Source organism: Uranotaenia lowii, chromosome 3 (genome assembly GCF_029784155.1).
Source record: "Uranotaenia lowii strain MFRU-FL chromosome 3, ASM2978415v1, whole genome shotgun sequence".
Taxonomy (NCBI): Eukaryota; Metazoa; Arthropoda; class Insecta; order Diptera; family Culicidae; genus Uranotaenia; species Uranotaenia lowii.
Window position 1 is genome coordinate 219,652,055 of NC_073693.1, and position 18,705 is coordinate 219,670,759.

An 18,705-nucleotide genomic window follows, 5' to 3' on the forward strand; every position below is an offset into this window, starting at 1 on the left:
CAGCTAGGACTTCTAGTGATCCGGTATGCGTAGTTTTTGTTGACCCTAAACATACGCGGATACATGCCCATTGGATTCTGTCCAACGTGAGACTATCCCGTTGACTAAGTTTCGACAAGAAGATGGAACCATATTCGATGATTGATCGAGCGCCCGCTTTGTACACTTTAAGAAGCGATGATGGATGTGCACCCCATGACTGCCCCGCCACGCTACGTAGAAAATTGATGAACGGTGCAACTTTTTTCTTTACTTTAGAGATGTGGTACGTCCATGTTAAATTCCGTGTTAAGTGCATGCCTAACAGCTTCAGCGTTTTCACGTGTTCTACAGGTTGGTTATGTATCAAAATATCTGGAGGATTTTCCGGTTGTAGCTTGGAGATCAGTAGACATTTGCTCTTGCTTGGGGAAATTTCAAAACCTAGGTCTGTTATGCCACGAACCAATGTATTCACTGCTGTCTGCAATGCACCACAGCATGCGTTCAAATCTTTTCCTCTTTTGGCTAAAGTTGTATCGTCTGCATAGTTGATCTTAATGACGCCTTGCGGGATGTTTTGCAGAATTCTGGTTATCATTATATTGAAACAGATTGGACTCAACGGCGACCCTTGTGGTAATCCTTTCCACGTAGTCCTTGTGATCGTTTTGGAGTTTCCTACATCTGCAGTTAGGATCCTTTCTTCAAAGAGTACATATATGCAGCGAACAATACATTCCGGGATCTCCACAGCTCTAAGTTCTCGGATTAGAAATTCCACTTCAACATTATCATAAGCACTTTTTATTTCGATGCTACAAAGCAAGACATGTTCATGACAACTAAGAGCGCTTGATCCTTCTTCGATTAAAGGAAAAAGAGCATCCATTGTTCCTCTGCCTTTCCACATCTTTCCACATATTTCATCAGGGAATTTACCATTACTTTCCATCAACCATTCTATTATCAGTTCGAAAATTTTGCGAAACCACGATGCGAGTGCAATAGGACGAACTCCAGACAAGGAGGTAATGTCCTGTTCTGGCTTCGGTATAATGATTATTTTGAATATTTTCCAGGCCTGTGGGATTCTTCCGTTTACGAATATCTCATTAAATATATTCGCCAATCGTCGAAGAGCAGAGAATGGTAATCGATTAATTACAGAATATGGTATTTTGTCGATTCCAGGGGCCGAATCTCTTCCGGTTTTGAATACAGTTTTCAAATCTTGAACTGTAAATGGTGAGTTGGTCGAATGATTTTCGCAATGACATTCTGCAAAATTCAATTTAGTTTTTTTTGCTGTTTGAGGAGCTAACTTGTCTAAAAGTTCACCAACGACTTGCTGAGGTATCACCTTTCCAGAATTAGATGCTCGTGTTTTGAAGCATCTAGCTAATCGCCACATAGTTTGCAGCGATGTATCACTACTAAAAGAATCACAAAACGCTTGCCAGGATTTTGTTTTCTTCTCTCTTACCATTTTTCTGAAATTGAGTTCCGTTTCTCTATAAATATTATAATTACCCGCCGTCAAATTTCGTTTCCATGTTCGAAAGGCACTTCGGGTAGCCCTTTTGGATTCCGTCAGCTCATCGTCCCAATATGGTTGTGGAACTTTCTTCAAATTTGTGTTTCGTCTGGAGGTCGGAGTAGCATATGTGAGAGCATTCCAAACGTTGTCGAAAAATTGTTCGAACGTTAAATTTAGTTCTGTATCGATTAGAAGATCATCAATTTTATTAATAAATGACTCCCAATCCGTTTTATTGATGTTAATTCCATCCCGATGAAGCGTCGCATTGAGTAAGCTTGTTCCGAAATTAATGAGAAAAGTAGGTCTAACTCAGGTGAGGTTTGGGTAACGAATGAACAAAGAATGTTTTATTGAATCAAGGCTAACTATGCTTTACATAATTCAATGATTACTATCTAACATTCCCCCTTAATCTTGAATTACTGGATTCCGAGAGTCTTCCTTTCTTCATCCATCTTCAAAGTTGGTATCGCCTAGTAAGAACGTCAGCAATTTGCTTGTTTGTTCCCACATGGTCTAGTTTGATGATGTTCTGCACCACCTTTTCTCGCACAAAATGATGACGGATATCTATGTGCTTGCTCCTAGGTGAATATCCGATTTCCTTGTTCACCAGGTGTATAGCACTAAGGTTGTCACAAAGAATTTGAACTGGTTCAGATATTCCGTGCAACTCCTTCCGTAGTCCACGCCACCACAATGCTTCTTGGGTTGCCGCCGAAACCGCCATGTACTCAGCTTCCATTGTAGATAGAGCAACTGTAGCCTGCTTTCGACAGCTCCACGAAATTGCGCCACCTGCATGCTTGAAAACATAGCCGGTGACTGATCGACGACTATCTGGGTCATTTCCCCAATCCGCGTCGCTGTATCCAATAAAATCTTCATCGGAGTCCTTTGAGTAAGTCAGCTTCATCGACCTCGTACCTTTCAGGTACCGAAGAATTCGCTTCGCTGCTATCCAATGTGCCTTTCCTGGATTCTGACTGAACTGGCTGACCACGTTGACAGCAAAGCTGATATCAGGTCTTGTAGACTGCGCCAAGTACTGCAGGCTTCCCACGAGTTCTCGAAACGGCACACTTTCCATCTGCTTCCTTCCCTCTTCGGTGCTCGGACACATCGCCTTGGTCAGCTTCTGGTTCAGATCTGCAGGAGTAGCAACAGCATTGCAATCAGCTATGTTGAATCGCTGTAGCAAACTGTTGATGTAGCTCTCCTGGTCAATCATCACTCGACCTCGCTCTCTGGTCACCCGCATTCCTAGAACTTTGCTGGCCAAACCGAGGTCCTTCATTTTGAACTTCGCCATAAGTTCTTTCTTAAGGTTGGCCGCCCACAGCTGATTATTTGAAAACACCAGCATGTCGTCTACGTACACAGCCACAATGAGAACCATGTTGCCTTCAATCTTGAAGTATACGCACGAATCATACGCAGATCGCTTCAAACCGATTCGCTTAAGCTCTGCATTCAGCTTCTGATTCCACACTCTACTGGCTTGTTTGAGTCCATAGAGTGCTTTCCGCAACCGACAAACTTTCTTGGGTGACGCTGAATCAACAAATCCTTCCGGCTGATCCATATAGATTTCCTCTTCTCCCAGATCTCCCTGCAGGAACGCCGTCACTGCATCCAGTTGGTGAATCTTGAGGTTCAGTTTGACAGCCATCGACATCAAGTACCGGATGGTGGCGTATCGGACTACAGGTGAGAACGTTTCATTGTAGTCGACGCCTTTTACCTGAGAAAAGCCCTTGATAACCAAGCGGGCCTTGTAACGTTCCACAGATCCATCCGAGTTTGTCTTCAACTTGTAGACCCATTTGCAGCGCAGAGGTTTCCTCCCGGTGGGCAACTCAGTTAAATGCCACGTTTTGTTGTCCACAAGAGCCTCGTACTCAGCCTGCATCGCTTCTTTCCATTTCTCGCTGTCTCGACCGTTAATCGCCTCACGAAATGTGTCTGGCTCGACATCTGTCTCAGCAAAAAGTTTCTGTTCGGATTGGGAAATGCTTTCAGGAAAGGTATTACAGCTCATAATATAATCTTGATACTTGCCTGGGATGGTGTGCTCCCTCGCACTGCGCCTTACCAACAATTGTGGGTCCTCTGGTTGTGGAGGGAGCACGGAAGATTGTAGTTCATCGTCAAGTATCGAATCAGCATCGTTGTAGATTGTTTCATCAAGGGTTTCATCAGCATTGTCCTCGGAGTCGTTGTCTTCTAAAACAGCTTCATTTGGAACAGCCTGATCGACATCAGCTACGCTTCGTTCGCTTTGGATCACCAACTCCGTTCCTCGCATGTTGTCATTTTCGGGCTCACGAAATTTCTCACCACGCTTGAGCTGGCATTCATTCACAAAAATGACTTCTCTGCTGACGAAAATTTCCTTCGTGTTCTTGTTGTACACCCTGTACGCCTTTGAACCTTCACTGTACCCGACAAAGATACATGGCACAGACTTTTTGTCCCACTTCTTTCGTTTTACTTTCGGCACGTGCACCATTACGTTGGCTCCAAATATTCGAAGATGCGAGACATCCGGACGCTTTCCAGAAAACTTTTCCTCGGGAGTCACCAACAATGCCTTTGTCGGTGAACGATTGACAACGTACGACGCAACTGCAACAGCTTCCGCCCAGAAACTAGTGCCCAGGCTTGCATCAAAAAGCAGACTTTTCGCCCTCTCGACCTCCGTCCGGAGGTGTCGAGCCTGGAATCCAACTTCCGCCAACTGGTTACACGTAAGTAAAATCTCGTTGACATACTCCTGAGGGGACTGGCAAATCAAATCGTCGTCTTTTTCTGCTCCTACCAGTCGAATGCCCGTCAGCTTCCGTAACAGACCGATCTTCCTTGTTGAGCCGCTGTCCTCAAACGTGTTTCGCAACGTGTCCCACGCTTCTCTGGCAGATTTAGCATTCTGCACCAAGCCGTAAATGCTCCGATCGATGTTTAAGCATATGGTCGCCAGAGCCTGTTCGGAGACTTCCTCGTTCACTTCCGGATCCTCTGCATTTCGTTCCTTCACGGCACACCAGGTCCGCTCCTTGATGAGCACCATCTTGGTGGAAAACGCCCAGGAATTGTAATTTTCTGATCCTCGAAGAACCTCTCTCGTCTGAACCGAAACAACACCTCCTGGTAATCTAGGTACATCAGTTCTGCCAGCTTGCGCTCCAACTCTTCTACCATCGCCACCGTTCGGATTGAACATCTTCAAGAACTTCTTCAAAAATTTTCACGCTTGGAAAATTTTCTTTCACCAAACAAAGTCGTTACTAAGCGACCGTGCCTGGGCCCATAACCTAATGAGAAAAGTAGGTCTAACTCAGGTGAGGTTTGGGTAACGAATGAACAAAGAATGTTTTATTGAATCAAGGCTAACTATGCTTTACATAATTCAATGATTACTATCTAACAGAAATAAATAGGGAAATGGTCGCTTCCATGCGGATTCTGTTGAACATCCCAATCGAAGTTTAGACTAAGACCTGATGAAACCAGCGTGATGTCAATGGCGCTCCACGACCGGTTCACATCAAATCTAGTCGGAGATCCATCATTCAAAACAACCAGATCACTTGTTTCAAGAGCATCAGCAAGCCAATTTCCACGAGTATTCTCCGAAACGTTTCCCCACAGTTCGTGCTTTGCGTTGAAATCGCCAGAAATAATGCACGGTTTTGGAACAGCCGAAAAAAAATCTTCAAAACTTGATTTAGACACCACAGCCTGGTGGTGAATGTATAACGAGACGATTGTTACTTTTCCAAAGTTGCATTCAATTTGACATGCTATATGTTGAATGTCAAAGGTTCCAGAAATTTTAAATACCGTTGGTCGCAGTTCTGATCGAACGACAAGAGCTACACCCATCGGTTGCTACGATGGTCAGATCGGAAAATCGCATGATGAGGAATCGAGAAATTTGCTGTTCGGTCCAAATGTGTTTCACTCAGCATCACAATGTTAATGTTCGAAGAATTGATCATGTTGATAAGGCTTGGAATTTTACTTAGAATTCCCCTGCAATTCCATTGCAGACAATGTAGGGGAATTGTGAGTTCTGATTCGTTCGATGTGAGCTACTATCATAATCTCAGCGAACTGATGTATGACCTCATTCGATTAGTAACCGTATCCGAAATTTTCACAAGTATCTCCTCATTTATCCTCTCGATCATTTCAGCATCATCACCAGAAATCCCGAATACGTCTGCAATTATGCTCAGCGTTTCGTCAGACTCGATAGTTGACTGAATAGACTCGCACACCCCGTTCGAAATGTTTACCTCTAGTTGGGGGAGCTTGTCATTCACGTCATTATCTGCAGCATACCGTCGTTTCGCGCGGGGGCCTTCTTGTTGGTTAGTAGATGATAGAGGAATCTCTTGTGGTTGGTTTGCATTCTCGGAACCAGACTGACAAAACCAGTCTGTTTTTCCTTGCGAGAATGTGTCTCGACGTTGTTGGTCCTTTTGTTTTTTGAGCTGGATTTTTGGACACGCTTTAAAACCGTTGGCTCGGTGAGCGCCGTTGCAATTAACACACTGCGGTGCTTCCGAAATGCAGTTATGATCTGGGTTACCTGTCCCATTCAAGCAGTTGTAGCATCTGGGCTGACTTTTACATTGCGTTTTGTTGTGTACGAGTCGCCAACATTTCCCACATTGGCGCACTGGGTACACATATTGCTTCACCGAATACAGAACTTTATTTAATTCCACATGCGAGGGTAAGATCGAACCACTGAAAGTGAAAATAACTGTGTAGAGAGGAATATCTTTTTCATCTTGCTTCTTCACAATTCTACGACATTCAACAATTTCAGGGTTATGTTGTTGTATCAATTTGCCTTTTTCATATGCACGAGCTGTTATCAATTCATCATCCTGCACGTCCGTTTCTATATATGCAACTCCGAGACATTCAACTAAACGCTGCGGAATCACAAAACGAAGATCGGCAATTTGCTTTTCGACAAGATTATTTGCCGCTTCTTTCGTTTGGAATAGGACCTTAAGTTTTGTTTTCGATATGGGCATAGCACGGACATAATCATCGCCAATTTTTTTTTATCATATATTTGGCTATTTTGGCACACGCTAGGTTAGATCCCGTCACTGATTCTACGATAACAATAACTGGACCGTTGTAAGATTCAGGATACTTTCTTACTCGGCGTTCCTTAGCCGGCGGTTCCGAATTATCGTCGTCCGGCATTTCCAATAGCAAAATATGAAAAATACAAGGGAATTAGAATACGCTCAGCACAGCTCTCAACGAAATAGGTGTGATACGTACCAAAGCACAGAGTGAACTGTAACTTAAAATGTTTAAAAGGTAAGTTTAATAAATTATCTTCAATTCAAAATTTACTAAAATTTTTGAGTAAAATAGGATAGTCAAACTATAAAAAATAATAAATTAGCATCTAATGAGTTACAATTTCCTCAAATGTTTAAGTTAACTTTCAACCACCTCTCGATCTTCGTAAAGCTGTATCTAATCAGAGCAACAATTTATAACCTCCGCCATATTACGGGAAAATAGCACAATCTAGCAAGAGATATACGTTTGTCTCGCCATCTAGAGATAGTATACAACTACGATCTACAAAGCGGTGCAATAAGTAAGGGTTAACCCGCGGGCATGCAATATATATAGGTGCCGGCATTTACAGCCGGCTGGATCGTTGATAAGAGTGGTACCAAAATACCCAATCTCGTTCCTACCTGATGGGCAATCACGCAAGCCCGATGAACGGCCTCTGCCTCAACTTCCTCGGTTCGGGACAGCTCGTGACCTTCCGGCCCAGTTACACCGGCGGCCAAAAGTTTGTGCACATTTTTGGCGATAATGTCGCCATTTTCGGCATGGACCTGTGCCACGGCTCCCAGTTCCTTGCAGGTTTCAAATATCTCGTACAATTCACTGTCGGTCACCTGGAACAGACCCTTGTAGGCCATGAAGCACTTGAACGAGTTGACTCCACGTTCCTCGCACAGGATCTTCATCTCATCTTTGACCGATTTTGACCACCAGGTGATGGCCACGTGTAGTCCGTAGTCACAAACGACTTTTGGATCGGCCCAGCTGCGCCACGTATCGTACGCTTCCAGCAAGGATTCGCCCTTTTGCGGAATGACAAAGTCAACTAAAATTCGAAACCAAAACAAACACCGTTAGAAAATTCGGGCAGGAAAGCGTCGTAATGCTTCTATAATCCATTGAAACGAAAAAAAATAGGTCATCCAAATAGAGGGGGGTACCGGATACTTACTGACTGTGGTTGTTCCGCCGGCAACAGCGGCTTTCGTTCCTTGATAGAAGTCATCCACAGCCACGGTTCCCCCGAATGGCAGCTGGAAGTGTGTGTGGGGATCGATGCCGCCAGGAATTAGCAGCCTACCGGCGGCATCTATCGTACGACATCCTCCTGGGACGACAAAATCCGCTCCCGAGCCGACATATCTGCAATACCGGAGAAAGAAAAGAATGAAATAAGGAAAACCATTTTAGGCAGTAGGTATGGAGGTGAATTCCGAAATTTATTGCTATTTGGAGTAGTGCCAAACATTGCACCGGATGACATAAACTGTCTGCGTATTCGGTTGCTAGCTAGACATGATGGACGAGTGCACGTGCTTGCAGCTCTATCGATCCTATTTCCCAAAACATGTTTCAGCAGTTTTATGGCCCGAAACTATAATAGTGAATGAAAATAATAGGGATATCCCAGGGGCTATTAAAATACCGGGGCCGACGATTGAAAATTACATAGCTCGTCTAAACGTGTCGTGACGATTTTTGTTCAATCAATCCCCATGAGTGACTTTTTTAAGAGTTAATAAAGTTTACAAAACCTTCAACCAAATGTTGACATCAGTGGATTGTCACAGAATTAGAAGTCAATGCATTTAAGAATATTTGAAAGGACATCAGATTCAAGAGTAAAAAATTTGGGCTAAATCAGTTGAAAAAGTTTCAATTGGAATTTAAAATCTAAGATTAAAATTGGAATAAAAATTCAATTTATCCTATTTAGTCAACTGCAGCTACCTTGAAGATTTTAAGACTCTTCTGCATACGGAACCTTGTTTATATGGTATTTTTTAATTTTTAGTTAGTAGTATTGCAAAATATTTCGAACTTTTAGCAATTATAAAACCCAAGACCCAGAAACTAAATACTTTAACCGACAATCTTGACTGATTCTTGCTGCATAAATTTGACATAATTTAAAAAAAAAACATCACTATCGATAGAAGTTGGTTAGCTAGACTTCAGGTTATTCATCAAATCTATCCAACCATCTATTAACTATCTTTTTGTTTAAAAAAATGTCATTTCTTTGCATGATGATTTTGCTACTGACAACAGTTTGCGAAACGGAAGTTCTAAATGACGAGTGTTGCAAAATAGAACATTCAGATTCTTTTCGAAGCGTTTCTTTATTGGAATTATTTGATTTGATAGATCCTTTGTCGTTTTGTTGAACGAAAAACTCATTTTTTGTCAAATTCAATGTGTTAGGCAGTTTTTAGAAGAAAAAATGTTTAAATCTGAGTCAGATATAAAGGTAAAACTATCATTTTCCTTGCTCAATTATCATGTAAATTGTTAATAATTTAGCACTTCTGCAATGGTTACTCCAGGGGGGAGGGGCTTAATTTATATTAGAGTGAAACTATTCGAGAGATTATTACAAGAAGACCCTTTACCTGTTACATTGAATATTTTAAGTTCGATTTTCATTTTCTTTCTTAGTTTTCTAGAACTCAAAGCAGATTGATTAAAGATATGTTTAAATTTTGTTTTTCAATTAGAGTAGACATTTGTCGCACCATTTGAAGAAAACATTGATTTAATTTTGAAATGTTTCAACACCAACCATGTTGTTTGCTCGTTATAATATTTTTTACTGGTTGATTTTTTTCTCATTTAAAATGTGAATAAACCCGGTCAAAATTTGGCAAAATTTTAACAAAATCTGTGCGTCCTGGCTAGATTAAGCTTATCTCGATTTTTTTTATTGAATTTATCGGCAAGCCTGAATTTATCAAAAAAAAAAAACGCAAATCTGTAATTTTATGAATTCTAAAAATAAATTTTCGGACTATTCGGCCGAATGCTTAGCTGCACTATTTGATGAGCTGAATATTAATTAGGCTTAACGGTTTTTTGGTGCTATTCAGCGCCGGATATTCGGTACATCTCTAATCTAAATCTAAAATGGAAAGAATTGTACAATTTTATGGGATTTGTCACTAGACAATTTTGAATATCTCACAATTAGCACCTCAAGTTCAGATTTTTCGAAAATTTGTTCATTTTTCGATTGATGAAAGCAAATGATTTTCTTAAGATTTTGATTACATTTATTTTCGAAATACTTGAGGTTAGATTTTTTCGTGAATGAAGAATGATTACAATTTTTTAAGAATTTTTCGAGGTTTTAAGGGACTTTTAAACAACCGGAAAATGGAATCTCTCGATATTATTAATAATGAGAACGTTGCTTATTTAAAAAAAAATTTGAAAGGTGATAACATTTCGATGCGTTTTATTTGCTGACCCGGCAAACTTCGTTGAGCCTTTGAATTTCCTACAAATAATGATCATGAAAGTAGAGGGTAAATGATTATTTATTTTCATGAGATCGGATGGGTTCCGCAAAATGGAGAGAATCGGGGCAGATTTCGGACTATTTTCGTAATGTTTCTGTCAAATTATTAAGTGGACCTTAATCCTGTCGTGATCTGCCAAAGTTTCGTATATGTCATTTTTAGTTTAAGCCGATACACTATTTTCCCCATTATCTACTTCTTGGGGACTTTTCATGAAATGTGATATTGTATACAGATCCCGGAGAAGTGGAGAATGGGGAAAAGAGAAAAACGCTCTTATTGGCGAAAACTAAACAAAACCTCGACAACGAAAACTAAACAGAAAAGGTTTAAGAATTTTTACTATCAATCTTAAAACAGCTATTTTCATTCACTCCCCAAGTGGGATGAATAGAGACAGAAGCTAATTTATCGAGGAAAAAGTTTATTTGAGGTTTGAATTGAAGTAGATTAATGTGTTATTTTTCTCTTCGCAGTTTTTTTTTGTTTCTATTTCAAGTTTTCATTTTTAGTCACTTAATAAAGTTTTGTTCATAGATTTGACTTAGTCGCGCTGATTCAACGATTTGTTGAAAAATTCTATCTTATACAAATACTAGAGCTTCGACAGCTGCTACTGTTTATAAACAAATCAAATGTCAAAATAATGACCGCACGCTCGGCCATATTGAACCATAAATGCTTGAAAAATAACCATAATCGAAGTTTTGTGGATCAAGTCGTTTTATGAGTTTTCAGTGAAAACTCATAAAATGAGATTTCAAGGAGAACTTGGATTATGGTTATTTTTTAAACATGGTCGAAAAAGCGAAAATGAGCAAAAATTCAGGGGGAAAACATTTGAATGAATGTAGAACGACAAGCATCAATCCGTGTGTTGTAAATAGAGTTTTTATTTAAATACATTTATTGATGTGGTTATTAAAAATTAAAAAAAACATGAACATTGTGTCAGGTTGACTTCACCGACATCTGCACTATGGGCTGCTGGCAATGAATTTTGTTGCATTTGCGGCGCTGGTCAGATGCTATCACTTTCGCAAGTGCTGCTGCCTCTTCCCCGGTGACTGTACAGCAACCAATCCTGTATCCGCTCCTCCAGTGGTTTCTGATCGCAGCTTTTGAAATCGGAACACCCGCTGATCAAAGGGAAGCGCTCGTATTATCATTACTGCAATAGAGAAACAGAAAATTGTTAGTATGATGCAACGAGAAAAAGGATTGAAATCGTTCAATTAAACATTAATAACTAGAACTGCTAGAACTAACATAATAGAACTACCGCCAGTTTCCGAGTAGTCTGTCCATGCAATTTTTCCACCGTCGAAACCTGACTCGTTTTTCCACATACCTTACCTCTGATGCTGTTGTCGTTTCCTGCAGATCATTCAGCGGAAGCACCTGATCCGGTTCCTCTTGCATTTAGACTGTTATAGCGCACCGACTCTTCCTATCAATTAAAAGATAGAAAATAAGGTTTGAGTGATTTGGAAGAACCCCTCAATTTATTAATTAACACTGTTTTTGCAAGAGATACTTACGATTTAATTAAATTACCTTATAATCCTTATCTAAAGTTTTAAATTCATAAACTAAAACAGCTGCTTGGAAACAAATTGTTTAATTTTTAGCACAGCCAAAATGAAAACAAACAATATCTCTTGCAAAGATGGCTGCTATTTTTTTTGCGTTTTGCGGTTGAAATTTAACCATTTTTCGACTTCTTCAATAAAACTCCTAAAATGCCTAAAATTGAACCGTACACTATGGTTGAAAAACAACAATTATGGCAGTTCTATCAAGAATCCCAAAAAATGGTTCAAGAAAAGTCATTAATGGTTAAAAAAATATGAGCGTGCGGTACATGGTGCTAAATTTATTCAAGAATCAAATTAACATTTACATAAAAGTAACCAATGAAATTTAAATTTTGAGTTTTAGCCAGGTTTTTGGGTGAAATACTCCTGTGTGCGGCGGTAGCTACTCATCACTTTTATCCAAAAGTCTTCTGTACATCACAGTAATTTTGGTAAAAAAATATTTTTAACATAACATGTTGATAAAATTTTCTGAAATCCTAGGAATAATTTATCTGTGATAAAAATGAGTAAATAATTATTTTTTTCAAAAGTCAAAAACTTCAAAGCCTTGCCAAAAAAATCCCCGCATTTCCCCATACGCTTTTCACTATCAAGATCTAGTTTAAGGTCCTAAAAATACAATGAAAGAGATTCCAGGCACCTCAAACCACCTTTTTCTTGAGTTATAGTCAAATAAAGCTGAAAATATCATGCAGTATAAATTCAAGTGGATGTTGGTTTGTCAAAAAAAAGCTCATGATTGATCAATCATTTCACACATTTTTCTCTTGAGTTTCATGAAATGTCTTGATGATATTTATCATTCAATGATCAAGTAGTTCAAAACCCGGTTTTCAAAAGAAATAAAAATTAGGATCAAAAATACACCAAGCATCCTACTTTAAAAGATGTTTATAAAAAAATTTGTAGGAATTTAACTGTCCAAAACACCTTATCATTCTTTTTGCCTCATTGAATGGAACTGCCCCATAGTGCATCGGCTCAGGAAGCAACTGACTTGCCAACTGAGCTATATCCCAAGCCCGCGTTTTTTTCACCTCATAAGGGAGATTACCAATCAAATCCAAGTATCCATTTTACCGGTGCCACGTGAAAAGTACACTGTACAGTGGCAATAAAAATGGACGCCAAAACTTCCTACAGAGAGATGGATGAGCATCAGTAAGCCTTGATTGCGTTTGGCACCTTCCTACTCTGGGTGATTCAAATGAAAAAAAAAAATTAATAAAATTGGGTGCCACGAGTCATGACTTTTATTTGATACAATAAAAACTAAAACTAATTGTCAAATTCCACGAAAACATTTTCGAAATTATCTCTCCGTTGTGTTTTTTCCGCGCGAAGACGAACACAACAAAAAAATGCATGCAAATCGGATGAACCCTGCATAAGTTATTCGTGTTCGCACATATTTATGCCTTCATTTTTATATATAAGAGAAGAAGAAAGAAGATTTTGAAAAAAATCGAAATTATGTGCATTTAAAAAATGTTTTTTAAGAAAAATTCTAACCCCAAATATCTCGGAAAATAAAATTTAAAAAATCTGTTAAAATGTTAATGGTTTTAAATGCCAAAATGAACCAAATTTAAGGGAAAAGTCTGAAGCCTCCCGGTGCAAATTGAAAGATAATAAAAAAAATCTCCTTGAAGCAGAATAATACATATTTGTAGTTTTTTTGTTCATTCAGCTAGGATCACATGCTTGTAGTTTTTTGACGATGGGAAACGAATGTTCTTCAAAATATTAAAAATGTAGTTCTTGTTGATTCTAACACAGTGTTCAAAGACCGATTTTTTTTTAGGTTAAATATGCTAAAAGTTTGGAACCTCTCCATTAGAGTTGTATATCAAGTAAGTTCCTGGTCAGTTTAAAAAAATGAGAATCAAAGTTTTTCATGCAATGTTTTTAAGTAGGGGAGATAAGGGCATAACGAGCACCCAGGGCATAATAAGCACTACTCTTTTCTACGAAAGTACGTATTTTCTTAAATAAATAAAATAAAATAAAAAACAGGAATATCCTTATCATCTTTACAGAGATATTTAAAAAAAACAGCAAGGTTCTCAAGTAACGATAATATTATAATTTTTGAGCAACACGGAATGAGTTCTTATGATCTTAAAATCACCTTGATCTATAATGAACGTACTGCAACATGATGTCCTATTGATGTACACATTGCTTCTCAATTTTTACCATAATACAGTTTTTGATTTTTCACTTTTATCAATTTAAAAACACGCTTTTACTTAAATTTAATTTACTTAAATAAACTTAAAATATTATCGTGGCACGATGAGCATTTTCTGCCGAAGAATCTAGCAGCGAATTAAAATTGATTTAAAGAGCCACAACTTGACTATGTTTACATCCGACGATTTAGCCTATTGGTAAGGTGTCGGAGAGGTAATCAAAAGACTAGAGTTCGATTTCTGTTCGAGGTGATTTTTTTTCCATTTACAATTCATGATCGATTTTTTATTGTTACATTATACGGCTAGTAGCATCATCCGCTAAACAAAGCACATAATGTATGAGCGTGCGTGAATTGTTTGTATTCTACAAACAGACCTAGATTATTTTGTTATTGTTTTGTTTGATGAATCTACGACACATCGAGTTGAATTCGCTGCTAGAATCCCCGGCAGAAAACGCACATCTTGCCCTGATTAATGGTGCTCATACTGCCTCAGGGGGGATTCTCATTATGCCCCTACAGTGGCTGGTTTTCAGCTTTTGGCAAATTTTTTAAAATGCATTTTTTAACGTTTTCATCTAGTTTTCACGTTTCAGTCCGTTAGGGAATAGGCTTTTCAAGTGTCTGAACACGAAACAATAATGTAACCTCCATATTATAGCTATTTTCTATGGTTAAACAAGCGTTTTCCTTAAGGTGACCATTATGCCCTTTCTCTGGATGTTTCAATAATCTTTTTTCTATAATTTAGTTTTCCCAGTATGTTACGTCCAGAAAACCTACCTGATTGTTCCATCCTCGATGTAGACGTCTGCCTGTTGCATGCCATCGTGATTAACAACATGACCTCGCTTGATGTACAAACGATTCTGGGCACTCTGTGGATTGAGAAAGGAGAAAACGAAAGAAAACAACATGAAAACTTTTGCTCGATCATTTTGGATCAGATCACATCACTTAATCCACTACTATGGTAGAACAACAACAACAACAACAACACGAGTTAAGGGTGGAATTTGTAATTCCAGTTTAGATTCAATCTGCACAATTAAAGTTCATTCAACGTTCATGAACGAGTTAATGACCTCCCCAGATGTGCTGTCGTCGGCAGACATTTCCGCAAGAAGACGTTTGGAGCTTAGCTTTCTAAACTGGATACTTTTAGGGTTGTTCCACAAATGCATCAATAGAACTGTTCTAGAGATGCCACTGGAAGCTTAGTTTAGTTTAGTTTAGCTGGTTCGGAACCCCTGGGATGTTCTACGTTGACTGCAGCCAGATGGCAACTGACTGCAACTTCCTCCCAGCAGAACGATCTAAGTCGCGATCTACACTATTAAGAGTTGTGTTGCATGCAGGGGGTGGCTTGACTTGGCTGAATTTGTTATCGTGCATAATAAATCTCACGAGGCTCTCCGCGCTGCCGGACACAACGCCAGCACAAACTTGTCGTATCTCCATGGGGGTAAACACTTCGCTACAATTAGACAGCTTCACAGTTTTATCACCTTGACTTAGTAATGAATGTGTACTGCTTAGTTTTGCGTGTGTGTTTTACTGTCAGTTCAAGTTTATTAAGCCGTCTCAGCCAGCATCCCTCGCGCCGAGTCACGACACGACTACTGGCTACATGCTACAACAGGGCGTAATGTTGTTATTTACTGTTTACCAATAGATTAATTGATTGGCAGCCTTAAAGTGATAAGGTACCTACTGTGTTGATTTTTCCTCTAATCTCTCAGTAAATTGATGCTATCAGAAAGATTTAAATCAAGCAATTTAATGAAAATTGAAAGAACTTAAACTTTTCATATGAATATTGATCGACGGAAAAATACAATCTCCATTAAAAAAAATTTCAACTTTTCCTTACCCGAGTATGCGAGTGATGATTCATAAACAAACAGATAAATATAATCTGTTTATAGAATAAAACAATTATCATTGTATTGTTGCTGTCGGCCTTGTAGAGAAATATCGTCATTCTTTCTAACGTTAATTAATTATCAAGACACTTATTTCAAATTCAAATTAATTTGATCAACTTGTGCAGTAGACTAGTTCACTTTGCGGCTTTTTTCGCAGGTCACATTCAAACGGGTTGCTTCCTTTGCATTTTCAAGTATTAAGCCAAATTTGAGATCTGTTGGGATTTATCTCTGTTCTGCGCAATAAGTTTTTGTGGAAAAAGTCAAATTTTCTTTAAAATTTCCGTACAGACATTTTTTATAAAATTTTTGAATTTACTCTAAGGCCTTAAACACTATATCACAATTAACACACAATGAGAATATTTTACTCATTGAGGTTTATAGGACAATTTGCGACCAAAATACAATCGTTGAATAGCCATAACTTTTTTGTTTAGTCCACTCGAGTTGCAGACTTCAGGTGAAATGTTAGTCTTAGTTGGAATTTTAATAAAATCTCTTCAATTAAGCAAACGATTGATGAAGAAAAAAAATGATAAAAAACAGTGTTTATGCTTCTTTAGAACACAATGTCTCAGAATCCCTTTCACACTTGAGATTAAGTGCAACCCTTTTCCGTAGTAAGATTCAGTTCAAATTTGGCATATAGCTTTCTGTTGATTTCTTTAAACCATCCAAGTTTTTTTTGCAAGTGTTATGATTTTAAAGTAGTTGCTTTTTTCAGCAAAGTTTAAGTGCACGAAAATCCGCATCTTTTAATGGCATTGGTATCAAAAATATTTTACGCTAGGTACACATTTTGGTCAGTTGAAAACAAAATTTTTGGACCAAAAAAAGTATTTTGTCTTGAAAAAAGCTTGCTTATTTTCAATTTTGATACGTATTTGGTTCATTTTTCATTTTTAACGTGTAGTGTTTAACCCAAACAAAATTAAAAAATATATAAAATATGAAAATTTTGTGAAATTTTTTGACCCAGAATTTATTATAAATCAAATATTTTGAAAGTGGACTTTTTTCAAAGATCGCGTTTGCGGAACCTCTAAACATGATTTTTTCGTCGGGTCCATACAAAAGTTTGTTCTCCACATCCTTATCTGTCATTTGGAGGGTGAGCCCCCAGATTCCTAGATATTATGCAATTTTGGGACCCTCATACATATGTATCTCTGAAATTTTGCTTTGAATCGAGGATATTAAATTGATTTAAAATAAGTGTGTTTGTTTTAAATAAAGAAAAGGTAGCATCGAGTTTCCATAGGCTTATTTTAGTTTAAAAAAAAAATTAAAAAATTGATTTGTGAATTTTCAAACGACATTTAGCCAAAACACGATATGATAACCACAAAAATACTGTTCTTCGAAGTAGTTATTCGGTAAACTTAGATTTGAAAAATAGCGTCATAGTCGATTTCAACTGTTAAACTCGACTTTGAATTTTAATTCTGACTACAAATTTGTGTAATATTTTTTTATTTATTTATTAGATAAAACAATTTAAATTTAGATTTCTAGTTTCTGTTTTATTTATCTTATTTCGAGTCCAGAATTGTAATGGTACATCCAGATTATATGTCAGAATTTTGAATCACAATTTGAATTATAACTTCTCAATTTAATTTTCAATTATGAGTCCGATTTCGGAATCAGAAAGTTTAGTCTTGAGTTTCAACTTGAGTTTTGAATCTGCATTCAGAGTTTAAATATGAAATACCATGCGAAGTTTAAATTTTTTCTTCAAATTTCCAATGTAGGAACTAAACCTTAAATTGGAATTTTCAATTAGAGTTGTTAATTCCTTATAAGATTTTATTATTTGGAAGGGTGATTCATTGATTCGAATATGGCTAATAATTTTTAAAATTTGTTAAAAACGTTCATTGGGGAACGAAATCATGCAAAAACATTCATTTCAGCTTTTAAACAATGGTTTACTCTTGATGAAGAAAAGAAAGTTCTTTAGAATTTTTCCCGGTGTTAATTTCAAATTCCCGGTTATTTCAAGGTTTTTCCGGTGCTATTCTTAATTCCCGGTTTTCCCGGTTCGCTGGCCACCCTGCTATAAACATTTTTAAAACGCTATTTTACTGTAACTTGGCGACTTGGGGTGAACAGAGCACCATTGATCGGGGCACGATAAGCGTTTTCTGCCGAAAAATCTGACAGCAAATTCCACTCGATTATAGAGCTACAGCTTGATTAGTTTACATCTGATGGTTTAGCCTATAGGTATGGTGTAAGAGAGGTCGAGCCGATTTTTGTTATTAACCATTCATCATCGATCATTTGGATCTTTGTGAAAAAGATTAATCTATTGTGGAATTGTTTGTATTCCACAAACAGACAAACATTATTTTGTTATTGCTTTGTTTGATGTATCTACGACTCACCGTTTAGTGAAAAAATGCATCGATTATGAATGATAAATGAAAAAAAAAATCACCTTGACCAGGAATCGAACTCGAGTCTACTGATTATCTCTCCGACACCTTACCAATACGCCAAATCGTCAGATGAAACAAGTCACGCTGTAGCTCTATTATTCAGTTGACTTCATCGAGTTGAATTCGCTACAAGATTCTACGGAGGAAAAAGCTCATCGTAATCCAATTAAAGGTGCTCATACTGCCCCAAGAAGGGTTCTCATTAAACTCCTACAGTGACTGATTTTCAGCTTTCGGCGAAGATTCTTAAAATGCATTTTGAAACGTTTTTATCTACTTTTTCAAGTTAGGAAGTAGACTTTTTTAGTGTCTGAACACGAAACAATGATGTGACTCACATATTATAGCTGTTTTCTATGGTTAAATAA

General features: G+C 38.0%; 1 protein-coding gene across 7 annotated transcripts in view; it reads right to left on the reverse strand.

Annotated features, from left to right (window-relative positions):
* The window catches only part of LOC129751289 (dihydropyrimidinase), a 77,366-nt gene that overhangs the window by 18,744 nt on the left and 39,917 nt on the right, over positions 1–18,705 (reverse strand). For 5 of the 7 annotated variants that reach the window (XM_055746707.1, XM_055746710.1, XM_055746706.1 and 2 more), the window contains exons 3-5: positions 14,746–14,840; positions 7,815–8,005; positions 7,267–7,688 (exon numbers count right to left, since the gene is read on the reverse strand). In XM_055746707.1, coding sequence (XP_055602682.1) covers positions 7,267–7,688; positions 7,815–8,005; positions 14,746–14,840 — 708 coding nt within the window. Of the gene's footprint in view, positions 1–7,266; positions 7,689–7,814; positions 8,006–14,745; positions 14,841–15,047; positions 15,252–18,705 lie in introns of those variants that run through there. The other 2 variants (XM_055746704.1, XM_055746705.1) reach the window with 2 other exon arrangements.